The sequence below is a fragment of the Manis pentadactyla genome, chromosome 1 (assembly GCF_030020395.1).
Source record: "Manis pentadactyla isolate mManPen7 chromosome 1, mManPen7.hap1, whole genome shotgun sequence".
In the NCBI taxonomy this organism is placed as follows: Eukaryota; Metazoa; Chordata; class Mammalia; order Pholidota; family Manidae; genus Manis; species Manis pentadactyla.
Window position 1 is genome coordinate 155,894,372 of NC_080019.1, and position 25,057 is coordinate 155,919,428.

The 25,057-nt window shown below is 34.9% G+C and overlaps 2 protein-coding genes across 2 annotated transcripts; both read left to right on the top strand.

The window, feature by feature from the left end:
* The first annotated feature begins 5,460 nt into the window (after positions 1–5,460).
* LOC118927824 (olfactory receptor 5K3-like) lies at positions 5,461–6,396 on the top strand. Its single transcript, XM_036916440.2, has one exon. The coding sequence runs from the start codon at positions 5,461–5,463 to the stop codon at positions 6,394–6,396; it is 936 nt and encodes a 311-aa protein (XP_036772335.2).
* A 17,447-nt stretch (positions 6,397–23,843) lies between these two features.
* Positions 23,844–24,806, top strand: LOC118927892 (olfactory receptor 5K1-like). Its single transcript, XM_036916580.2, has one exon. It carries the CDS (start codon positions 23,844–23,846, stop codon positions 24,804–24,806), a length of 963 nt encoding a protein of 320 aa, XP_036772475.1.
* The last annotated feature ends 251 nt before the right edge of the window (positions 24,807–25,057 follow it).

Genomic DNA, 25,057 nt, shown 5'->3' on the forward strand with positions numbered 1-25,057 from the left:
TTCTGGGTGATATTAAATAAGATAGAACCAGCATATTTATCACTGTCCAGTACCACACCTCCTTTAGAGTGAACAAGATTTCTTGGTCCAATGTTATACACCACTCTGCCAGGCTCACATAGTGCTTCCCAGAGCCTTGTAGATAGATAGGAAAGATAACCCATACCTAGGCTATGCTGATTCCAGTCAAGATGAATTTCTGCTCCCTTTAAGGTAGAAGAGGTTCAAAATAGCCAACTTGCCACCAAGTGTCTCACTGATCTCCTACAGACATGTTGCCATACTGGGAACTCCACAGTGGTCTCTATTTTGGGCAAGTCAGGCATTGGTAGGAATTCCAACTATATTAGATTAACCTTAAAAAGTTGTAGCTTGTGCTATTAGGCATATGCATGCTTCCATTCCAGCATTTTATTCATGTGTCCACTGTGCCAACTCTGGGGTGGCAAATAAATAAAGGTGAGTGGCTTTGCATTTAGAAAATGCACTGATAGATGATTTTACTGATATGAATGCATATCAAAAAATGGTTGAATTCTGTCCTCTATTGAAGCCAACAGCAGAAGGAAGGTAGCTGAAAACAAAAGTAGATGAGAAAATCTGGGAAAACTCTAAAACAGAGGAAGAAAGCAGTCATATTTAAAACTAAGGGGAACACAAGCATCATTAAGGGCAAAGAGAAACATGTCCAAGTATAAAGATTTGGAACATTCAGGAAGATAGAAGCAGTGAGTATTATGAAGCTAGAAGGAAAGACTTTCAATAGTACTGAACTCCACAGTTTTGTTAATTAGATGTTCTTTGGAGGTGGTTGTGACCTTACTGGATGGGAAATTAAAGTGAATGGCAGAAGCAGAAAAATTAAATGGGAAGGAACCAAATAGAACAATTTCAAATCTAATTCCCCATTCCCTTTCTATTACCCACATTTGCCTCACAGATCATATATGGGTAAGATTCAACCACAATAGTTTATTATCCACTTTACTAGGTCTTGCTTTTTCAAACATCCAGGCTTTCATCATATACTTCCCTCAGGTTACTTCTTTTCCCCGTGTGCCTCACTTACAGTAATCCTGCTTATCCTGCAAAGTTCATGTAAAATGACACTGCTACTGGAATCTTTTATTCCCAGGTCACCATCCACTTCATTCAATATATTTTTATATAACATGGTCACACTTTTTCATGTCACAGCCTAAATTGTGCACTAGTTGGCAATGTGCCTTTCTCCCTACTAGATTATGAGCTTCTTGTGAAGAGCCATATGTAAACTAAGAACTTCTCCTCCCCACCATGTTCATGTCCCATGCTCTTTTATCCATTGTCTTTTCTAAAACCCTGTACATTGTAAGTACTTGATAAAGATTAAACAGAATGGAAATTTTAGCAACCAGTATACCATGTATTGTGAACATAGCTCAGTTGTTGTCAGGCTCCCAGAAGATGTATGATGATTGGTGACTTACAAATATTTAGTTAAGACTCTTCAATCAAGAGACATACAAATCACACTTGATAAAGTGGCAACTGTGTTATAAAATTAGTTACATATCATGCAGACCAGGAAAAGGAACAATCGATTCTACTTAAAAGACCTAGGAAAGTCCTCATTGAAGAGATCAGATTTGAGCTCAAGAATGAGTAAGATTGGAATAGAAAGAGAGGGAGAAGAAGGTGTTCTGGGTGAGGCAAACATTATGAGCAAATTATCTGAAGCAGGTGTGCAGAGGAGCAGCGTAGGGATGCACATGGCCAAATGCCCTGAGATGACAGGAGAAAGCAATGTGATAGGTAAGATACAGAGAGACTTGGAGCATCTGAAATATCAAAATAAGGAAAATGGACTTGGTTTAAAAACTAATGAATAAAGATTACAAATTTTTGAGCTGGGGAATATAATATATTTCATTGTTTTGACAAATATTTATAGCATTACAGAGAGCCAGGTCAGGTGCTAGAATTACAGGAAAGAACATAACAGGGAAATCCCTTCTCTCTTAAGCCTATATGCTGTGGGGTGGTACATGAAAGGCAGTGGCCAATTACACAGTAGTAACAAATAAATATTTAGTATACTGAAGTGATTAGTGGAATGAAAGGGAAAAAAACAGGGTAAGAAAGATAAGACAGCTGGGGAAAACTGAAAAGAAAGCAGAATAATCTCAGTAATTCATATGTGGAAACAAATAATATTATCAAAATTTCACATGAGGGTTTTGTAAGATGTGGGAACAAATTCAACCCATAAAGGAAATAGTTGAAGACCCTGAATCTTTAACACCTGTTAGTCTGCTTCCAAATCTTAATCATCTTTCATAAACCATGTTAATTTCTCCAGTGAAAGGTCAAGCCAACCTGAGACTTTCTGCTTAATTACATTTATATAGAATAATAAACAGAATTTAAACGAGTTTGGTTACATAATAATGAGCAAGGTAATCATCAAATGACCTTAGTGACCTTAGTGAAGGTCACTTGCCTTATCCTCATTGTTGCATTGGGGATATTAATTAATGTCACATGATTTATATGTTTTGAGGACTGACTCTCCCTACAGAAATACCCTGATGTCAGTGAAGAGAAATCCCTGCAGGATTTGATGGAAAGTTTTAACTTTCATTTTAAGAATCATAATTATTTACTCTGACCTATTATAGTCTCCCAGATTTTCATTCTTTTAATCCCAAATGTTTTAGATATCAAAGTTTATATTCTGAAATTCTCTGAGACCTAATGCCATACAGCAAACATAACGTGTTATAAAACTTCTAAGTGAAATCTAGGTATGGGAAGTACTCTAATTTATTTTTACTTTTAATATTCGCATCTATAAATATTTATTTATCTAAACACTTTTCAATTGCTATATTTCAACCTCTTACTTACCTGTGTAGCTCTTCTCAAAACTGTAGGCTATGGAAATTACAATGAGAATGAATTGAAATTCACACTGGCCATTTCTGATTATAAGGTAAGACTTCAAAATACACAGGAAAGGACATAGGTAATTCTGTTAAATAATTCAGGCACTTACATTGAATGCTATTTCTAACTTACTTAAATAATTGGCTTTTATTTATTATTTTAAAACAAACGAATATTTGAAATTTTTAGCCAGTGCCTTTAGTTTGATGTTTTGGTTATGGAAAATAAACCCATTTGACCAGAGAATTTATGATTAGACACATCAGTCATTATGTCTTCATGGATAACTAAATGATAGAAGCTAGTATTTTAAAGGAGAACAAAATTTGTCTCCAAAATCATATTGAGGTTTAAAGGGTTTTCTATTTTTCTAGTGTTAGAAAAACTAAAGTATACAGGCAATCTTACTTTTATTTATTAGCTTAATATACCATGATATACTTCAGAAAATCTTACATAATTTTTTCAGAAACAAATAGTCAATCCAGATAAAGATGTCTAAATTTTTTAAATTAAAATATATATTTATATTTTATTGAAATATTTTTAATATACACTTTTTAAGATGTATATATTTAGTATTTCCATATAGTAATATGATGTGCAATTGCAGTGTTAGCATTCTATCACATCACAGAATTATCAATTTTTTCATGTGTGGTAGAAATAATTAAGATCTAGTCACTAATAATTTTGATGATTATAATACAATATTGTTGTCTATATTCACTACACTGTGCATTGGTTCTCCAGAACTTATCTATTGCTTACAAATTTGTACCTTAAACAACATCTCTCCTCATCCCTCACCACCCCCATTACTGGTAACCACCATTTCACTCTGTTTAGATGAGTTTGGCCTTTTTAGATTTCACATATAAGTTGGCATATGATATATGTGTGTGTGTGTGTGTGTGTGTGTGTGTGTGTGTTATACATACAGGATATATTATATGATATGCAATACATACAGTATTTGTTTTTGCCTCATTTATCTCCCTTACTGTAATGTCTTGTTTATTACTGTTCATCAAATATATTGTATGTGTGTGTGTGTGTGTGTATATATATATATATATAATGTCCATCCATATTGCAAATAGCAGGATTTTCTTTTTTCTCATGGCTGAATAATATTCACTCATATATATGTGTGTTCATGTGTGTATATATATATATATATATATATATATATATATATATATATATCACATCTTCTTTATGCTTTTGTCTTTTGATGGGTACTTAAGTAGCTTCCAGAGCATGGCTATTAAGAATAATGCTGCAGTGTGCAAGGGAGTGCATGTATCTTTTCAAGATACTATTTTCATTTCCTTTGTATATTTACACCCACAAGTGGAAATACTGGCTCATGTGGTACTTCTATTTTTAATTTTTTGAGGAATCTCCATACTATTTTCCATATTAGCTATACCAATTTACATTCCCACCAACAATGCACAAGCGTTCCCTTTTTCCATGTCTTCACAACACTTGTCATGTTTGTCTTTTTGATTGTAGCCAATCTAACAGGTATGAGTTGTATTGTGGTTTTAAAATGCACTTTCCTGCTAATTAGAAATGTTGACCATCTTTTCATGTGTTTATTGGCCATCTGTATGTCTTCTTTAGAAAAATGTCTGTTCAGTTCCATTCCCATTTTTTAAATCAGATTGCTTCTTTGCTATTGAGTTGTATGAGTTCTTCATATATTTTGGATACTAATCTTTTATCATCAGGTATTTGATTTGCAAATACTGTCTTCCATTCCACAGCTGACTTTTCATTTTGTTGATAGTTCCCTTTGCTGTGAGACACTTTTTAGTTTGATGTAGTTCCACCAAGTTTTTTTTACTTTTGTTACCTTTGCTTTTGGTATCAACCCCAAAAAATCATAGTCAAGACCAATGTCAAGGAGCTCACCCACTTTGTTCCTTCCAGGAGTTTTATGGTTTCGGGTCTTAACATTCAAGTCTTTATTTAATTTTGAATTCATTTTGTGTATAGTAGAGGTTTGGATCCAGTTTCATTCTTTGGCATGTGGCTGTCTTGCTTTCTCAACACCATTTTAAGAGACTATCCTTCCCCAATTTACAATTTTTTCTCCTTTGTCAAAAAACAATTAATCATATATTAAATATATTAAATTTAAAAATTAACTTAATTTACTTTTAGGGATTTTTAGCACAGAACAGACATTGAAATTATTTGTCAACACTGACATAAATAAGGGACACTAAATGTGTACATTGTTCATGCATACATTCATAAAGACAAGCCCTTTCTACTGCAAGTATCCTTCCTAGATTATCAAATCATTTGTGGGAATACTAAAAATTAGAGTTCAGATCATAAAACTGACATGTTATGGAAATGAATATACCCTAGGAGTTTGTGTACCTGAATCTCAGAGACAGTAGAGGAAACTTGAAGAAGAATCTCATCTTGTAAAATGAAAAATTTGAAATGAAAATTATACACACTCTGGAATCCTGTATCTTCAAAATTCCTACCTCAACAGACATGGTGGATATGATTGAGAATAACCATTCTGACTCTATTACAAAGGAATTTATCCTCATAGGATTTTCAGATCACCCAGAGCTAAAGACCATTCTGTTTTTGGTGTTCCTTACCATCTATCTGATCACCATGGTGGGGAATCTTGGCCTGGTGGCATTGATTTACATGGAGCGTCATCTTCACACACCAATGTACATCTTTCTGGGTAACCTTGCGCTGATGGATTCCTGTTGTTCCTGTGCCATTACCCCAAAGATGTTAGAGAACTTCTTTTCTAAGGACAGAATGATTTCCCTCAAGGAATGCATGGCACAGTTTTACTTTCTCTGCCTTGCTGAAACTACAGATAGTGTTCTTCTGGCTGCAATGGCCTATGATCGCTATGTGGCCATATGTAGGCCACTACAGTACCACACCATGATGTCACACAAACTCTGCATTCAGATGACCACAGGGGCCTACATAGCTGGAAACCTGCATTCCATGATTCAGGTAGGGTTTCTGTTTAGGTTAACTTTCTGTGGGTCTCACCAAATCAATCACTTCTTTTGTGATGTTCTTCCATTATACAGACTCTCTTGTGTTGACCCTTATATCAATGAATTGATGATATTTATCTTTTCAGGGTCATTTCAAACTCTCACTATCACAATAGTTATAATATCTTATATTTTCATCCTTTTCACAATTTTCCTAATGAAATCCAAAGAGGGAAGAGGCAAAGCCTTATCTACTTGTGCATCCCACTTTCTCTCTGTCTCAATATTCTATGGCTCTCTTCTCTCCATGTACATTCGACCAAGTTCAGTTAAAGAAGGGGATAAAGATATACTCATTTCGGTTTTTTATACTGTAGTAATTCCTTTATTAAACCCTTTTATTTATAGTCTAAGAAATAAGGTAGTAATAAATGTTATGAAAAAAATTATAAAGAAGATATCGTAAATACTGAAACAAAACATCTGTGGAAAATTGATTTTAATTTGTTAAAACATTTTTCAAGACCAAAGAATGCTGAGAAAGTGGAAATGTCCACTTCATATATAAATATTAATTACTAAAGCATGCTAGTGTATAAGCCAAATAAGTTCAAAAAGGACATGTATTTTAAAATCTAAGCTACTAGCTTCTCACAGGAATGAACTAAATAATGACCTTTGAGGTCACAATTTGGTCAGGATATAGTTAGTTATAATAGTAACTATTTGTTTCAGAGCATAGTTACAATTTTCAACAAATCCAACTATTCTAGGAATATAATTCAATATATATAAAAGTCACCTCCATTTACCTCTGTCAGCAAATTTCTGGAATCCCACAGCATAAATTTAGAAACTCTGGCATATCCCAAGTTCTCAAACATTAATCCCTTCTCAAGCAACACCATGTGACATAAGTAACTATTTCAATTCAATTCTTGACATAGAGTTCATTTAAAAATTATGTTTAAATATCAATTCATGGAGAACAGGTATTCTCTGATCAAGAACGTTATCATATTTAATTTTAGTCAATTTTTCTAAAGTTCTCTGAAATGCTGTATCTGTATAATGGTGATTTACCAATCTATAGCTGAAAATGATGCTATTTATATTGAACTATCCATGGATTTGTATGTTTTTATGTAGCTTGAATAGCTGTCCATCATGAATGACACTGTAATTCTAAACAATTTTAATTAAATAAAGGTTTTTTTCCCTCTTTCATATTATTTCTCTAGCTTGTTATTAGGAATACCAGCAACTAGTACTGCTTCTAATGCAGATTACTGATATATTCATAGGAAAGCTAGAAATTCTGTTCAAGCATATAAAAGGAGACAACAGAAAAAATTCTATATATAATTAAACAAAAATATTTTTGGTCACTTAGACATGTACAAAGAAAAAAGAAAAAAAATAATTTACTGAGAATTATTACCTGCTAAGAATCAAGCTAGACTTTTCATATATACCACCTACCAATTGTTACCCCTTATTTTTGACAGTTTTCCTCAGCAAAAATCTCATACTTTGAAATATTAAGTATTTTTACTATCTTTGGATGTACTCTCAGAAGAGGAATTGCTGGATTAAATGGTAGTTCTATTTTTAATTTTTTGAGGACCTCCACACTGTTTTCTATAGTGACTGAACCAGTAAATAATCCTCCCAATGGTGCACAAGAGTTCCGTTTTTGCCACATGCATGCCAGTATTTGTCATTTCTTGTTTTTTTGGTCATGGTCATTCTAAAAGACATAAGATGATATCTCATTTTGGTTTTCATTTGCATTTCCTTAATGACTATGATACTGCGCATCTTTTCATGTACTCGCTGGCCTTTCAGATATCTGCTTTGGAAAAATGTTTATTCAGGTCATTTGCCTATTTTTAAATTGGGTTATATGGTTTTTCACTTTGAAGTTATATGACTTATTATTTAGATATTAATCCCTTATCGGATAGTTGGTTTGCAAATATTTTTCCGATTCCATGGGTTGTCTTTTCATTTTTTTGGTGGTTTATTTCACTACATGAAGCTTTTAGCTCAATGTAGTCCTGCCTATACTTTTTATTTTGTTGCACGTGCTTTAGATGTCATATCCAAAAAATCATTACCAAGACCTGTGACATTATTCTTATGTTTCCTTTAGAGTTTCATGGTTTCAGGTCTTACATTTAGATCTTTAATCCATTTTGAGTTAATTGTGAGTGTTGTGAGATAGGGGTCCAGTTTCATTCTTTTACATGTGAATATCCAATTATCCCAGCACCATTTATTGAAGAGACTATACTTTCTCCACTGAGTATTCTTGTCATGCTTGACAAATATCTGTTCATTGTATATGCTTGGGTTCATTTCTGATTTCTTGATTCTGTTCCATCAATATGTATGTTTGTTTTTATGCCAGAACCATATTGTTTTCATACTATAGCATCGTCCAAAGGGGATGAAATCACCAACTCAAAAAGATACCTGCATCCCCACATATGTAGCAGCATGATTTATAATAGCCAAGGCATGGACCTAGTCCCATGAGGAAGTGGAGGTTTAGAATGTCCCTGCAGAGTTTCCATACCTTAAAGTAGAGACCTGGAATTTATAATTTTCATCGAACAGTCACTGGATGTAGGCTTTCACCAAGGAAAATATATAAGACTTTCATAAGACAATTTTTTACATCTAAGGGTATTTCCTAGAGAGGAACTCCGTTCAGAGCTATCTGCTACTGGCACTCTTACTGCTGTGTAAATAGGTGGTAACTGGGCTGGGAACCACAGATCCATGACAGGCAACCTCTTGTACTGTTCAGAAATACTTATTTCTTATAATAAATTTTTGGGAAATCTCCACCAGGAGTGGGGTCTTTCCTTCTCAAGGAGAATCTTACAACATGAAGATTAAAAGGATGCCTACAGTTCCAACAGCTGAGGTTGCAATACCACCAAAATATCTATCTTTTCCCTCCTCTTGATACCCTTCACCTCTGTTATGCCAGGTGACTAACATGGTGGGATGATCCAGAATCTGATGATTCCTGTGGAATCTGGGCCTTCATCACCATGCCCTTTTCAGGCCATGGTTGTTACATTTGTTTATTTACTGCTAATTGAGCAAGGGAATACTAAGAGATGCCTATGTATCACCTGAATATCAAACATATTTTTCTGCCCCTTTACAAAGGCCTTGCCTCTTTCTGACAATCAGGGTCAATTACACTTATAAGCCTATGACCTCTTGCCTTTTCTGGTGGACTCTTGGAAACAGCAATTCAAAGTGACTGAGTGACAGCTATAACTTTACATATAATAGAATTGTTGGTACATTCCCTGGTAAGAGCAGTTTCTCTTTGAGAACCAGGACAGGTAAACTCACACAGATCAGGGACTTTGGAAAATAGAATACAAATTCCCCAAGAAGGTCACTTGGGGATGACCCTACACCCTAGTATTTAACCTATGGAGAGCATGGCAACATAAAACGATCACTGATTTCTGGAGGATGCAAATATCCATTTGTCCATGCAAATCTGAAATGTCCATTTCATCAATTCATTAAGCAAGTAGTGAGAAACAAGGTCAGGATGACCACAGACAAGTTGAGACTAGAGCATTGAGACTACAGATAGCTTCCATCAATGAGAAAACCCCGAGCAGGAGTAAAACAACAGAGACATTCCACAAGCTACAGTCCAACTGGGCATGCTCCTGAGGTGTCCTGAAGTAACTTTTTTCCTCATTATAAAGTCATTAAAATACATCTGCATTGCAGTTTATCCCCCTCTGGTGGGCAAACAGAGAGACTTCTGGGAAAGAGCATGTGCAGTAGAAATTAGCATACATCATTGCCAACCTGTCAATCAACACTTGTTTGCGTGACAATCCCCCTCCTTCAAACACCTTTTAAGCCCTATAAAAAGGAACTTTCCCGAAATATCTGGGGTCTGCTGACACTAAGTCAGGGCCAGCTCTATTACACAGCATAATAAACTTGCTTGTCTGTTTTCTTGACTAGTTTTACTCTGACTTCCCTGCATCACTGAACTGAATCTCCTTCCCAACAATAGAGTAGAATTATTTTACCAACCACTGCCCAATACCACACTATCTATAATGAGAACTAGGTTTCTTGGTATGGTGCAATGTTATGTATCACTCTACCAGGCTCAGAGAGTTGTTTCCTGAGGACTTTCAGATAGGAAAGATAATTCATACCTACACTATGTTGATTCTAGTCAAAATGAATTTCTGCCCTCTCACAGCAGCCGAGGTTCATATTAGCCAACTTGCCACCAAGTGACTTACTGATCTCCTTGAGGTATACCGTTATACTGTGATAGCAATCCTTGTATCAGAAAAATGAGACTTTGAAACAAAGACTATAATAAGAGTCAAAGAAGGACATTACATAATGATAAATAGATCATTCCAACAATATGTTATGATACTTATAAATATCTATGCATATAAAAGAAGAGTACCTAAATATATAAAGCAAATAAAGATACATATAAAAAAACATAAAGAGAAAAAGTGATGGTAATACAAAAACAGTATAGGATTTTCACATGCCATTTACATTGATGGATACATCATCAAGACATAGAATCAATAATGAAATAGTGGCTTTGAATTACACATTAGATAAGATGAACTTCACAGATATATACAGAATATTCCACACCCAAACAGGAGATTACATGTTCTTTCAAGTGCACATGAAACATATTATAAGAAAGATTACACATTAAGACACAAAACAGGTCAGTAAATTTGAGAAGACTGAAATCATGTCAAGCATGTTTTCTCACCACAATGGTATGAAACTAGAAATCAATTAGCAGAAAAAACTAGAACTAAGACAAACATGTGGAGGCTACACAGCATGATACTAAATGATCAGTGAACCAAAGATGAAATAAAAAAATACATGGAGACAAATGGAAATGGAAACACAAAATTCCAAAATCGTTGGGATACAGTAAAAGCAGTTCTAAGAGGTAACTTTATAGCTGTAAAGGCCTACCTCAAGAAACAGGAAAAATCTAAAACAATCTAACCTTGCACTTAAATGAACTAAAAGAAGAAGTAACAAAGCCCAAAGCTAGTAGAAGGAAGGAAATAATAATGACAGAGAAGATATAAATAAAACAGACTAACAAAGCAATAGAAAAGATCAGTGAAGTTAAGAGTTGATTCTTTGAAAAGATAAACAAAATTAATAAACCCTTAGCTAAATTCATCAAGATAAAAAGAGAAAGGACTCAAAAAAATAAACTCAGAAATGAGAGAGGAGACATTGCAAACAAACCACAGAAATACAAAGGATTATAGGAAACTACTTTGAAAATTATACACAAACACATTGGACAACCTAGAGGAAAATAAATGCCTATCAACATACAACCTTCCAAGAATTAATCAGAAAGAAATAGAATCTGTAAGGACCATTACTAGTAATAAATTGAATCAGTGATAAAAAAATTCCAACAAACAAGTCTAGAACAACATGGTGTCACAGGTGAATTTTGCCAAACATTGAATGAAGAGCTAATGCCTATCCTTCTTAAACTATCCTAAAATACAGACAAGGAAGGAATGCTTCCCAATTCATTCTGTGAGGACATTACCCTGACCAAAACCAGACAAAAACACTATGAAAAAACAAAATTATAGGCCAATATCTGTGATGAACATAGACTCTAAGAATCTTAAAAAATTATTAGCAGGGGATTCAAGATGGCAGCATGAGAGGTGAGCCAGAGAACTCCTCCTAAAACCACATATAATATAAAAATACAGTTAATACAATGAATCCTAAAAGAGCAACAGGAAAAAAGGCTGCGCCAGACTGCACACACCTGGAGAACAGAGCAGACTTCATGAAACAGGGTAACATACCAAAGCCTTGACCCGTCAGGACACAAGACTTTTCCCATGCCTAGGGTAGAAGCCTAGGACTGCTGAACACCCAGCCCTAGAGATCTGCTACAGGAGCACAAATGGACATTGCAATATGCTCTGGAGATTAGTAGTGTTGGAAAGCAAAGACAGGCAGAATACTTGGAGAGACTGAGATTCCAGCCATTAGTGGAGGACAGAGATCCACATCTAGTCACCCTGGGACAAGGGAAAGGCAGGCAGTCTGAGAGGCTTCCTAGCAGTGAGGGAGCTGCTGAAGTGGCAAGGTTTATATGGAGCTTGCTGCACAGAAGGGATAGGTGGACAAGGTTGTCTGGGCATGCTCTGCCCAGCAGGTTGGGAACTTTCAGGAGCTTCAGGCGCTCCATCCCCTGACTGGCTACTCAGCTCCAAGGCCCCTCACTGTGAATGCAATCTTGCATCTTCCTCCTGGCCTGCTGGCACGAGCTTACAAACTGGCAGTCCTGGCCCTGACATCAGGCCAGCCAGAGAAGGGCCCTGCCTAAGGCAGCTACAGACTGAAAGCACAGAGGCTTATAACTGTGTGATCCACCCACTGGTTCTGAGAGTGGAGACAGGCACTGTTGCCGGAAAGCAGGAAACAGCTCTTTCCTCCACCCAGTCACCAGTGCAGCTCCCCTGCAACCCCCGGCATCACTCCCGGGACTGAACACTTCCAGAGACTAGAGATTCTGGACACTAGAGGGAGCCACATAGAAATATGAAACATCAAAGGAACCTGGTTCAGATGAAAATCTCATAAACCACAGAAAAAGGGCAAAAATGAAACTGAAATCACCCATCTTCCTGAAAGAGAGTTAAAAAAAAAATCATAAACATGCTCATGCTCATGGAAGTACAGAAAAATATTCAAGAATTCAGGACAAATTTAGGATGGAGAAACAATCATTAAGAAATTCTATATCTGAAATGAAACATACAAGGGAAGGATTTAAAAGCAGATTAGATGTGGTAGAAGAGATGATAAATGGAATCGAAATTAGAGAAGAGCAGTACAAAGAAGCTAATGCACAGAGAGAAAAAGGATTTCTAAGAATGAAAGAATACTGAGAGAACTGTGACCAATTCAAATGGAACAATATTCGCATTATATGGGTACAAGAAGAAGAAGAGAGAGGAAAAGGGATAGAAAGTGTCTTTGAGGAGGTAACTGCTGAAAACTTCCCCAGTCTGGAGAAAGAGATAGTTTCTCAGGCCATGGAGGTGCACAGATCTCCCAACATAAGGGACTCAAGAAAGACAACACCAAGACATATAATAATTAAAATGACAAAGAACAAGGATAAGGACAGACTTTTAAAAGCAGCTAAAATAGAAAAAAGGCCACAATGGAAAACCCATTAGGCTTTCATCAGACAAAGAAACCTTACAGGCCAAAAGGAGGTGGCATGATATATTTAATGCAATGAAGCAGAAGGGCCTCAAACCAAAAATACTCTACCTAGCAAGATGATTATCATTTGAATTTGAAGAGGGGATTAAACAATTTTCAGAAAACCAAGAGCTGAGAGAATTTACCCCACACAAACCACATCTACAATGATTGCTATAGATGGAAGTATTCCTAAGGCTAAATATCTGTCACAAGAAGAATTAAAAACACACCAAAGAAAGTAGAAGAATTAATTACTAAGCAGATGCAAAATCAAATCAGCTATCCCCAAAGTCAATCAAGGGATAGACAAAGAGTACAGAATATGATATCTAATATAAAAAAATGGAAGAGGAAGAAAAAGGAGGGAAAAAAAGAACGTTTAGGCTATGTTTGTAATAGTATAGTAAGTGAGTTAAAGTAGACAGTTAGATAGTGAAGGAATTACCCTTGAACCTTTGGTAGCCACGAATTTCAAGCCTGCAATGATAATAAGAACATACCTATGGATAATCACATTAAATGTAAATGGTCTGAATGCATGGATCAAAAGACATAGAGTCACTGAATGGATAAAAAAAACAAGACAAGACCCATCTATATGCTGCCTACAAGAGACTCACTTCAATCCCAAAGACATATACACACTAAAAGTGAAGGGATGGGAAAAGATATTTCATGCAGACAACAGGGAGAAAAAAATCAGGAGTTGCAGTACTTGTATCAGACCAAATAGACTTCAAAACAAAGAAAGTAACAAGAGAGACAAAGAAGGACATTACCTAATGATAAAGGGGTCAGTTCAATAAGAATATATAACTATTATTATAAATATCTATGCACCCAACATAGGATCACCTACATATGTGAAACAAATAATAACAGAATTAAAGGAGGAAATAGAATGCAATGCACTGATTTTAGAAGACTTCAACACACCACTCACTCCAAAGGACAGATCAACCAGACAGAAAATAAGTAAGGAGATAGAGGCACTAAACAGTGTGTAAGAACAGATGGACCTAACCAACATTTACAGAACACTCCATCCAAAATCAGCAGAATACACATTCTTCTCAAGTGTACATGGAACATTTTGAAGAACAGATCATATACTAGGCCACAAAAAGTGTCTCAGTAAATTTAAAAAACTGAAATTATACCAAGCTTCTCAGACCACAAAGGTATGAAACTAAAAATAAATTACGCAAAGAAAATGAAAAAGTTGACAAACGCATGGAAGTTTAATAACACGCTCCTAAATAATCAATGGATCAATGATCAAATAAAAACAGAGATCAAGCAATATATGAAGACAAATGACAACAATAATTCAACACCACAAAATCTGTGGGGTGCAGTGAAGGCCATGCTCAGAGGGAAGTATATTGCAATACAGGCCTACCTAAGGAAAGAAGAACAATCCCTTATGAACAGTCTAAGTTCACAATTAATGAAACTAGGAAAAGAAGAACGCATGAGAACCAAAGTCAGTGAAAGGAGGGGCATAATTAAGATTAGAGCAGAAATAAATAAAACGTAGAAAGAATCAATGAAAGAATCTTTGAAAGCTGGAGCTGGTTCTTTGAGAAAATAAACAAAATAGATAAACACCTAGCCAGACCTATCAAGAAAAAAAGAGTTTACATACATAAACAGAATAATAAATGAGAAAGGAAAAATCATGAAAGACACCACAGAAATACAGAGAATTATGAGAGAATACTATAAAAATCATCTGCTAACAAAATGGATAACCTAGAAGAAATGGACAACTTTCTAGAAAAATACAACCTTCCAAGACTGACCAAGGAAGAAACAGGAAATCTAAACAGACCAATAACCAGCAATGAAATTGAACTGATAATCAAAAACCTACCTAAGAACAAAACTTCTGGACTAGACGGTTTTACTGCTGAATTTTATCAAACATTTAGAGAAGACCTAATACCCATCCTCCTTAAAGGTTTCCAAAAAATACAAGAGGAGGGAATACTCCCAAACTCATTCTATGAGGCCAGCATCACTCTGATACAGAAACCAGGCAAAAACATCACAAAAAGAAAATTACATGTCTAAAGCAATCTACAGATTCAATAGAATCCCTATCAAAATATCAACAGCATTCTTCAATGAACTAGAGAAAATAGTTCTAAAATTCATATGGAACCACAAAAGACCCCAAATAGCCAAAGCAATCCTGAGAATGAAGAATAAAGCAGGGGGGATTACACTCCCTGACTTCAAGCTCTATTACAAAGCCACAGTAATCAAGACAATTTGGTACTGGCACAAGAACAGACCCACAGACCAATGGAACAGACTAGAGAGCCCATATATAAACCCAAACATATATGGTCAATTAACATATGATAAAGGAGCCATGGATATACAATGGGGAAATGATAGCCTCTTCAACAGCTGGTGTTGGCAAAACTGGGCAGCTACATGCAAGAGAATGAAACTGGATTATTGTCAACCCCATACACAAAGGAAAATTTGAAATGGATCAAAGTCATGAAAACACACAAATCTTGGAAGAAAACATAGGCAAAAATCTCTTGTATATAAACACGAACAACATTTTCCTGAACACATCTCCCTGGGCAAAGGAAACAAAACTTAAAATGAACAAGTGGGACTATATCAAACTAAAAAGCTTCTGTACAGCAAAGGACACCATCAGTAGAACAAAAAGACATCCTACAATATGAGAGAACATATTCATAAATGGCATATCTGATAAGGGGCTGACATCCAAATTATATAAAGAGCTCACAGACCTCAACAAACAAAAAGCAAATAAGCAATTAAGAAATGGGCAGATGAGCTGAACAGACACATCTCCAAAGAAGAAACTCATATGGTCAACAGGCACATGAAAAGATGCTCCACATCGCTAATCATCAGAGAAATGCAAATTAAAACAACAGTGAGATACCACCTCACACCAGTTAGGATGGCCAACATACAAAAGAGTATGTTCTTATGCTGGAGAGGATGCAGAGGAAGGGGAATCATCCTGTACTGCTGATGGGAATGTAAACTAGTTCAAACGTTGTGAAAAGCAGTATGGAGGTTCCTCAAAAAACTCAAAATAGAAATACCATTTGACCCAGGAATTCCACTCCTAGGAATTTACTCTAAGAATGCAGGATCCCAGTTTCAAAAGACATATGCAGCCTTATGTTTATTGCAGCTCTATTTACAATAGCCAAGATATAGAAGCAACCTAAGTGTTCATCAGTAGATGAATGGATAAAGAAGATGTGGTATATCTAAACAATGGCATATTATTCAGCCATAAGAAGAAAACAATTCCTTTCATTTGCAGCAACATGGATGGAGCTAGAGGGTATTATGCTCAGTGAAATAAGCCAGGCAGAGAAAGACAAGCACCAAATGATTTCCCTCATCTGTGAAGCATACGAACAAAGCAAAAAATGAAGGAACAAACCAGCAGCAGACTCAAAGACCCCAAGAATGTACTAACAGTTACAAAGGGAAAGGGACTGGGGAGGGTGGGTGCAAAGGGAAGGAGAAGGAGAATAAGGGGCATTACAATTAGCATGCATAACATAGAGTGCACACGGGGAAGGCAGTATACTACAGAGAAGATAAGTAGTGACTCTATAGCACCTTACTATGCTGATAGACAGTGACTGTAGTGGCGTATGTGGTGGGGACTTGATAATGGGGGAAATCTAGTAACCACAATGTTGCCCATGTGATTTTATATTAATGATTCCAAATAAAATAAAATTATTAGGAAACCAAATTCAGCAATACATTTAAAGGATCATTCACCATGAGTAAGCGGGATTATTCCAGGGATGCAAACATGGTCCATCATCGGCAAATTAAACAATGTTATACACCACATTTGCAAAAAGAAGGATGAAAACCATATGATCATCACAATATATGTAGAAAACCATTTGACAAACATCAACGTCCTTCATGATAAAAACCCTAAACAAAATGGGTTTAGAAGGAACATGCCTCAACATATGAAAGGCCGTATAGGACAAAACCACAGCTAACATCATATTCAATGTGGAAAAGCTGAAATATTTTCACTAAGATCAAGTCAGCAAGGATGTGCAATCCCACCACTTTTGTTCAACATAATACTGGCAGTCCTAGTTACAGCAGTCAGACAAGAAAAAGAAAGAAAAGGCATCAAAACTGGTAAAGTAAATGTAAAACTCTTGCTATTTGCAGATGATATGACACTTTATATATAGAAAGCCCTAAAGACTCCATCCAAATATTAAATGAATTCAGTAAATTTGTGGGATACAAAATTAATATGCAGAAATCTGTCATATGTCTGTATACTAATGATAAGCTGCAAGACAGATAAATGAAGAAAGCAATCCCACTTACAACTGCCTCAAAAATAGTAAAATACCTAGGAATAAACTTATCCAAGGAGGCGACAGACCTGTATTCTGAAAACTATACACTGATGAAAGAAACTAAAGATGATACAAATAATGTACAGATATACTCTTTCATGGATTTTAACAACTAATACTGTTAGAATGTCCCATAGTACCCAAAGCAATCTGTGGATTCAATGCAATGCAATCTTGAGTGAAATACCAATGGCATTTTCACAAAATCAGAATAAATCTTTTTAAAACTTCTATGGAACTACAAAAGATTCTGAATAACCAAAGCAATCTTGAGAAAGAAGAACAAAGATGGAGGACTCATGATCCCTGATTTGAAATTATACTACAAAGCTGTAATAATCAAAACAGTAAGGTACTGGCACAAAAATAGACACATAGATCAGTGGAGCAGAATAGAAAGCACAGAAATAAACTGATGCTTATGTGGTCAATCAATATATGACAAAGGCGGTAAGAATATATAATGGGGAAAAGAGTCTCAGTGAATGGTTTGAGGAAAACTGGACAACTACCTGCAGAACTTTGAAACTAGACCACTTTCTTACACCATACACAAAAACTAACTCAAAATGGATTAAAGATCTAAGTGTAAGACATGAAAACATAAAACTCCTAAAAGATAATATAATAACCTCTTGAACATCAGCCTTACCAATAATTTCCTGAATATGCCGCCTCAGTCAACAGAAACAAAAGCAAAATTAAACAATTGGGACTACATCAAACTAAAAAGCTTTTGCACAGCAAAAGAAACCAAAAACAAACGTCACTCTACTAAATTGGAGAAGATATGTATAAATGATATATCCTACAAGGGTTAATATCCAGAATATATAAAGAACTCATACAACTCAACAACAACAAAAACCCTAACAATCTGATTAAAAAATATGCAGGGGATCTGAATAGACATAAAGAAGACATACAGGTGGCCAACAGATACATGAAAAGATGCTCCATATCACTCACTAATAATCAGGGAAATGTAAATCAAAACCACAATGAGATATCAACTCATGCCATTCAGAATGGCTATTAGAAACACAAAAGTAATAAGAGTTAGAAGAGAGAGAAAAACGGGAAACCTATGCATTTGCTGATAGGAATATAAAATGATGCCTCCACTATGAAAAAAAAACAGTATAGAGGTTCATCAATAATTAAAAATAGAAATATCATGTGATCTAGTAATGCTACTTCTGGGTATTTATCCAAAGAAAATGAAAACATTAATTTCAAAAGGATATATGAACCTTTATATTTACTGCAGCATTATTTATAATAGCTAACATATGAAATCAACCTAAGTTGATTAGATGAATGGATAAAGAAAATAGGGCATATATGGCAAATAGAATATTACTCAATGAAAATAAAAAAGAGATCTTGGCCATCCATGGTAATATGGATAGAACTAGAGGGTATTATGCTAAGTGAAGTAAGAGACAGAGGACAAATAACATATGATTTCACTTAAATGTCAAATTTAAAACACAAAACAAACAAGCAATAACAAAACAGAAATAGATTCATAAATCCAGAGAACAAACTGGTGGTTGCCAGAGGGGAGGGGATTGAGAGGATAGGTGTAATAGGTGAAGGGTATTAAGAGGTACAGATTTCCAATTCTGAATTTTTTACTTTATAAAAATGAAGATGAAAATTATAGCATTGGGAATATTGTGAAGCACTAGTAATATTGTAGTAACTTCATATGTTGATACTTATCATGGTGAGCATTTTATAATATATATATATAGTTGTATCAATATGTTGTATACCTTTGATCTGGGTGATTACTACATGAGTGTATACACGTGTCAAATTTATCAAGCTGCATACTAAGATGTGTGCATTTTATTGCATGTCCTTCAAAAAAACTGTTGTACACTTACAAATAATATAATGCTGTATGCCAACTATACTTCAATTAAAAATATTACATAAATATCATACATCATCTCATTTCTTTAACTGAATATTTATTATTTAAGGAATAGTGTTAGATGAGAGTAAAAAGTGTTTTATAGCATTAATATATAAAATAAAAAATTTTAATAGAAATTTGTTACACTTATTTTTTTAATTTCTATCATGTTTTAAAATGTATATTGTATTTTAGTATGGTGATATATCTATACAATTTAAAAGTAAAATGTGTACATTTAGAACATATTCCCAATGAGTTGACTGATATGAATGTAAACCAAAAGTGGCTTGGAATCTCTCCTCTACTGAAGAGACCAGAACATGAAAGACAGTTGAGAACAAAAGTAGATGACATAATCTGGGGAAAATACTAGAGTGAATGAACAGGGTTTCCAAGTATAGACTCAAGGGAAACACAAGTGTCATAAAGGGCAAAGAGAACAACATGACCCAGCACAAAATACTTAGCTGGAACATTTAGGAAGGTAAGAGCACTGAGTGTTATGAAAGAAGTGAAGACTTTCTATTCCAAATACTACACACTGGAAAGAAAGATAGATGTTCTTTGGAGTTGGCATTTAGAGTCGGTTGAGACCTTACTGAGAAAGGGGAACAGAGAATTGGCAGGAGGAGAAAAATAAATGGGAAGGTTTAGAACAATTACCAATCTATTCCCCATTCCCTTTATAGTACCTGTAAGTGTCCCCTATGTCAAGTACTACTAAGCTTCAGCCACCATAGTTTGCTATTCATTTTTTAAATTAGGTCTTGCTCTTTCAAGCACCAGACTTTTATCAGCCACTTCCATCAGGCTGCTTCTTTTCCTCCTAATGCAATTCACTTATTGTAATCCAATTCATCCTCCAAAGGTTCATTGAAAATCACACTTCCTTTGGGAAATCGTTTTTTTTCTCCAGGACACCATTCATTCCCTTCACTATTCTTTCATATAAACATGTTTATACTTTTTTATATCACATGCTAAATTGCAAGCTAGTTAGGAATGTAAGCGTCTTTCCCAGTAGATTATGAGCTTCTTGTTGGCAGACATTGTAAAAAATAAATACTTCTTAATGTCACCATGTTACATCATGCATGCACTCTGCCCATTGTCTTTTCTATAGATTCATCATAAGAACTTAGTAAAGATTAAAAAGAACAGAAGTTTTAGTAATCAATACAGCATGTATAGAGGATCTAGCTTGTTTGTTTTTTAGGTGTTCAAAAGATGCATGTCATGATCAGTTACTTATGCATATTCAGTCAGGACTTTTACAATCAAGAGACATGCAAGTCACACTTGATAAAGTGGCAAATATGTTATAAAATTAAGTAAGTATCATTTAAATAAGGAAAAGGGACAATCCTATTTAAAAGACCTAGGGAAGTTCTCACTGAGGATATCAGATTTGAGCTCAATGATGAGTAGGATTGGAATGGAAGGAGGTGGAGAAGAAGGGGTGTTACATGAGGAAACATAATCAAATTAACTGAAAGAAGTGTGCAGAGGAACGGTGCACCTAGAAGTGTCCTGATGGGACAGGAAGAAAGCAAGGTGGTAGGTAAGATACAGAAAAGACTGTGGAGTATCTGATATACCAAACTAAGGAAAATGGACTTGGTTCGAAAACTAATGAGAAGTTATTACAAATTCTTGAGCTTGGGAATATATATTTTTTTCATTCTTTTGACAAACATTTGTAGCATTACAGCATGCCAGACACTGCTCATGGTGCTGAAACTACAGGAATGAATATAACAGGGAAATTCCTTCCCTTTTAAACCTATTATGTTATGGTGATAGTGGGAGGGAGTGACTGGTTATTAAGTAGTAACAAATAACTATATAATATATTGAGATTGAATAGTGAAATAAAGGGGAAAAAACAATGTTATAAAAATAAAGTCAGCTGGGCTGAAGTGAAAAGAAAAAATAATCTCAGCAAATAGTATTGTCAAAGTTTCCAACAAAGTTTTTTCAGGATGTGGAGACAAAATCAATTCACAGAGTGAAGTTGATGGCCTTGACTGAACCTACCTCAGCTTATTAGTCTTCTCTCCAAATCCTAATCCTCTTTCATAAATGACTTTAATCCTCAAAACATATTAATTCCTCCAGTAGGAGGTCTAATCAACCTGAGACTTTTTAAACTCATTTTAAACTTTATGCACAGAATAAGGAACAAAATTGTAAAATGGGATGTTACATCAGAAGCAGCAAAATGATCACCGAATGACCTTTGTAACTTTAGTGAATTTGCTTTAACATCATTTTCTCAAAGGTCATCTTTAATTAATGTCATATAGGCTATATATAATGTTTTGGTGACCGAATCTCCCTGCAGAAATACACTGATGCCAGTATGAGGAAATCCCATTAGCATTTAATGGAAAATTTTAACTTTGTATTGTAAGGAAAATATTCATTGAATCTGACCTACTAGTAGCCTCCCAGATTTTCATTCTTTTAATCCCACATGTTTTAGAGGCCAATGTTTATACTTAGAAATTCTAGGAAACCTAACACTGCAAAAAAATAACAACTTTTTTTTTCTTTACAAAAGCTCTTTTCAAAACTGAAGGACCAGGGAAACTAGGATGAGAAAGTGTACTGCATTTTCACACTGACCTCTCTGATTATAAAGCAGCACTTCAAAATACACAGGTAAGGACAGAAGGTAATACTGTTTTATAATTCAGACATATTTACAATTACATTGAATATTATTTCTTAGTTGAAAAATTCAGTAGTATATATAATATTATAAAGAAAGTAAATAAATTTTTCAGCCTATATCTTATACTGATGTTTTCATTATTGGGAAAAAAAATCTACTTTGACCATAGAACTTATGTGATAGAAACATTAGTCATTATGTTCTGGTGAATCACTAAATGACAGAAGATAGCCTTTTAAAGGAAAACAAAATTTGTTCTCAAAATCATATTAAGAAAAAAAAAAGGGGTTTTCCTTTCTGTAAGGGTTAAACAACTAAAGTGTACAGGGGCAGGCTTACATTTATTAGCTTTTAATTTACTCTGATATAGTTCAGAAAACCTTACATAATGTTCTTAGGAAACAGAAAAATATTAGATAATTTAATTCAAATACAAAAAGTACCTAAACTTTTTAAATGGTGAATTTTGAATAATTTCCCTTGTAAACTATTCAAAATAGTTTCAATTTACAGAAACCAAAGAGGTCACTAAGAATCATTGGTAAGTTGGTAACATCATTAGTAACTAAAACGTTCACCTGCCCCAGGTCTTCATATTGGAACTAAGGCTGGAATCAATACTGCTTTTTCCCCCATTTCATTTTACACATCTTATTAGAAGTGTAAAGTCACAGCTAATCTCATAATGCCCACAATTCTAATAAGGCAATTATCCGTGTACTTTTTTTTAAATGTAGATTGTAGGTTATACACAAACAATTCTAGATTGTACAGAGAATAGAAAACATTCTTGAGGTTTCAGAGAGTGGAAATAGTGTAGTTTGGAGCATTCATTTAAAACTTTATTGGTAGCATTATATATTAAAGAATGTATTACATAAAGGAGGAAAGGATTTACGTATCTGAGCAAAAATCAACAGTTATAATGGCATGGACATATTGGTTATGGATTTGGGCATGATCCTGGGAAAAGGAATGAGAGAGGTATTAACCTATGGTATTTATTTTCTTAGCTTTCCAAGATGATAATCTTCTTCTAAATCCTTCATGATCTTCATTCAATTTCAAAGGTATATATTTAAGATGCCAATTGTATGCTACTTTCAAATATTTACTCTACTGGGAGGATAGATGAGTTTTGCTCAGTTAAAAAAATACATACAGGAAAATTAATTTGAAATTTATATTAAGGGTCTTGAATATAAAAAGTGACAGATATTATCTGGAAACACTCAATCAAATATGGGTACCCTAGATATGTACACTATTCTTGCATAAATGAATAGAGACAGATCTTTTCAACTGTAAGCATTTTTCCTGGAAATATAAATGAAATATCAAACTAGTCTTGTGAATCCTGATTGTCGAGATGAGGTCATAAAGCAGGTATGTTATGGCAACAAATGACCTCTAGACATCTGTGTGCCTGGATTCCAGAGACAGTAGTGGAAGCTTGAAGAAGAAGCTCCTCTCCTTGTTATAAAAGTAATTTTTTGAAGGGAAATTACACACATTCTAACTTAGCATCTTTTATCTCCATAGTTCCTATATCAACAGACATGGTGGATATGATTGAGGTAAACCACTCCTTGACAAATGAATTTATCCTCAGAGGATTTAAAGATCACCCAGAGCTAAAGACCATTCTGTTTGTGGTGTTCCTTACCATCTATCTGATCACCATGGTGGGGAATCTTGGCCTGGTGGCATTGATTTACATGGAGAGTCGTCTTCACACGCCAATGTACATCTTTCTGGGTAACCTTGCACTGATGGATTCTTGTTGTTCCTGTGCCATTACGCCCAAGATGTTAGAGAACTTCCTTTCTAAGGACAGAATGATTTCCCTCAAGGAATGCATGGCACAGTTTTACTTTCTGTGCCTTGCTGAAAGTGCTGATTGCTTTCTCCTAGCTGCAATGGCCTATGACCGCTATGTGGCCATATGTAGGCCACTGCAGTACCACACCATGATGTCAAAAAAACTCTGCATTCAGATGACCACAGGGGCCTACATAGCTGGAAACATGCATGCCATGATTCATGTAGGGTTTCTGTTTAGGTTAACTTTCTGTGGGTCTCACCAAATCAATCACTTCTTTTGTGATGTTCTTCCATTAATCAGACTCTCCTGTGTTGATCCTTTCATCAATGAATTGATGATATTTATCTTTGCAGGGTCAGTTTCAGTCTTCTCTTTCATCATAATTGTAATCTCTTATCTCTGCATCCTTTTCATGATCTTCCAAATGAAATCCAAAGGGGGGAGAGGCAAAGCCTTATCTACTTGTGCATCCCACTTTCTCTCTGTCTCAATATTCTATGGTTCTCTTCTCTCCATGTATGTCCGACCAAATTCAATTAAAGAAGGAGATAAAGATATACCCATTGCTGTATTTTACACTGTAGTGATTCCTTTATTAAACCCTTTTATTTATAGTCTAAGAAATAAACAAGTAATAAGTGTTATGACAAAAACTATGAAGCAACTTTCAAAATGTTATGAAACAAATATCTCCTACGAAAATTGATTTTAACTTGATAAAACTTTTTTAAAGATCACAGAGTACTGAGAAAGTGGAAAATGACCACTTTGTCCATAAAATATTGATTTACTAAAACAATGGTATATGGTTCAAATAAGTTCAGAGAGGAGAGAGTCTGCTAAAATGTACTTCAAAATATAAGCTATTAGGTTACCTCAGTAGTTAACTGGATAAGTACTCTTGAGGTCACAAATTGAGTCAGGGTGAAATTAGTTACACTAGTCACTAACTGCTTC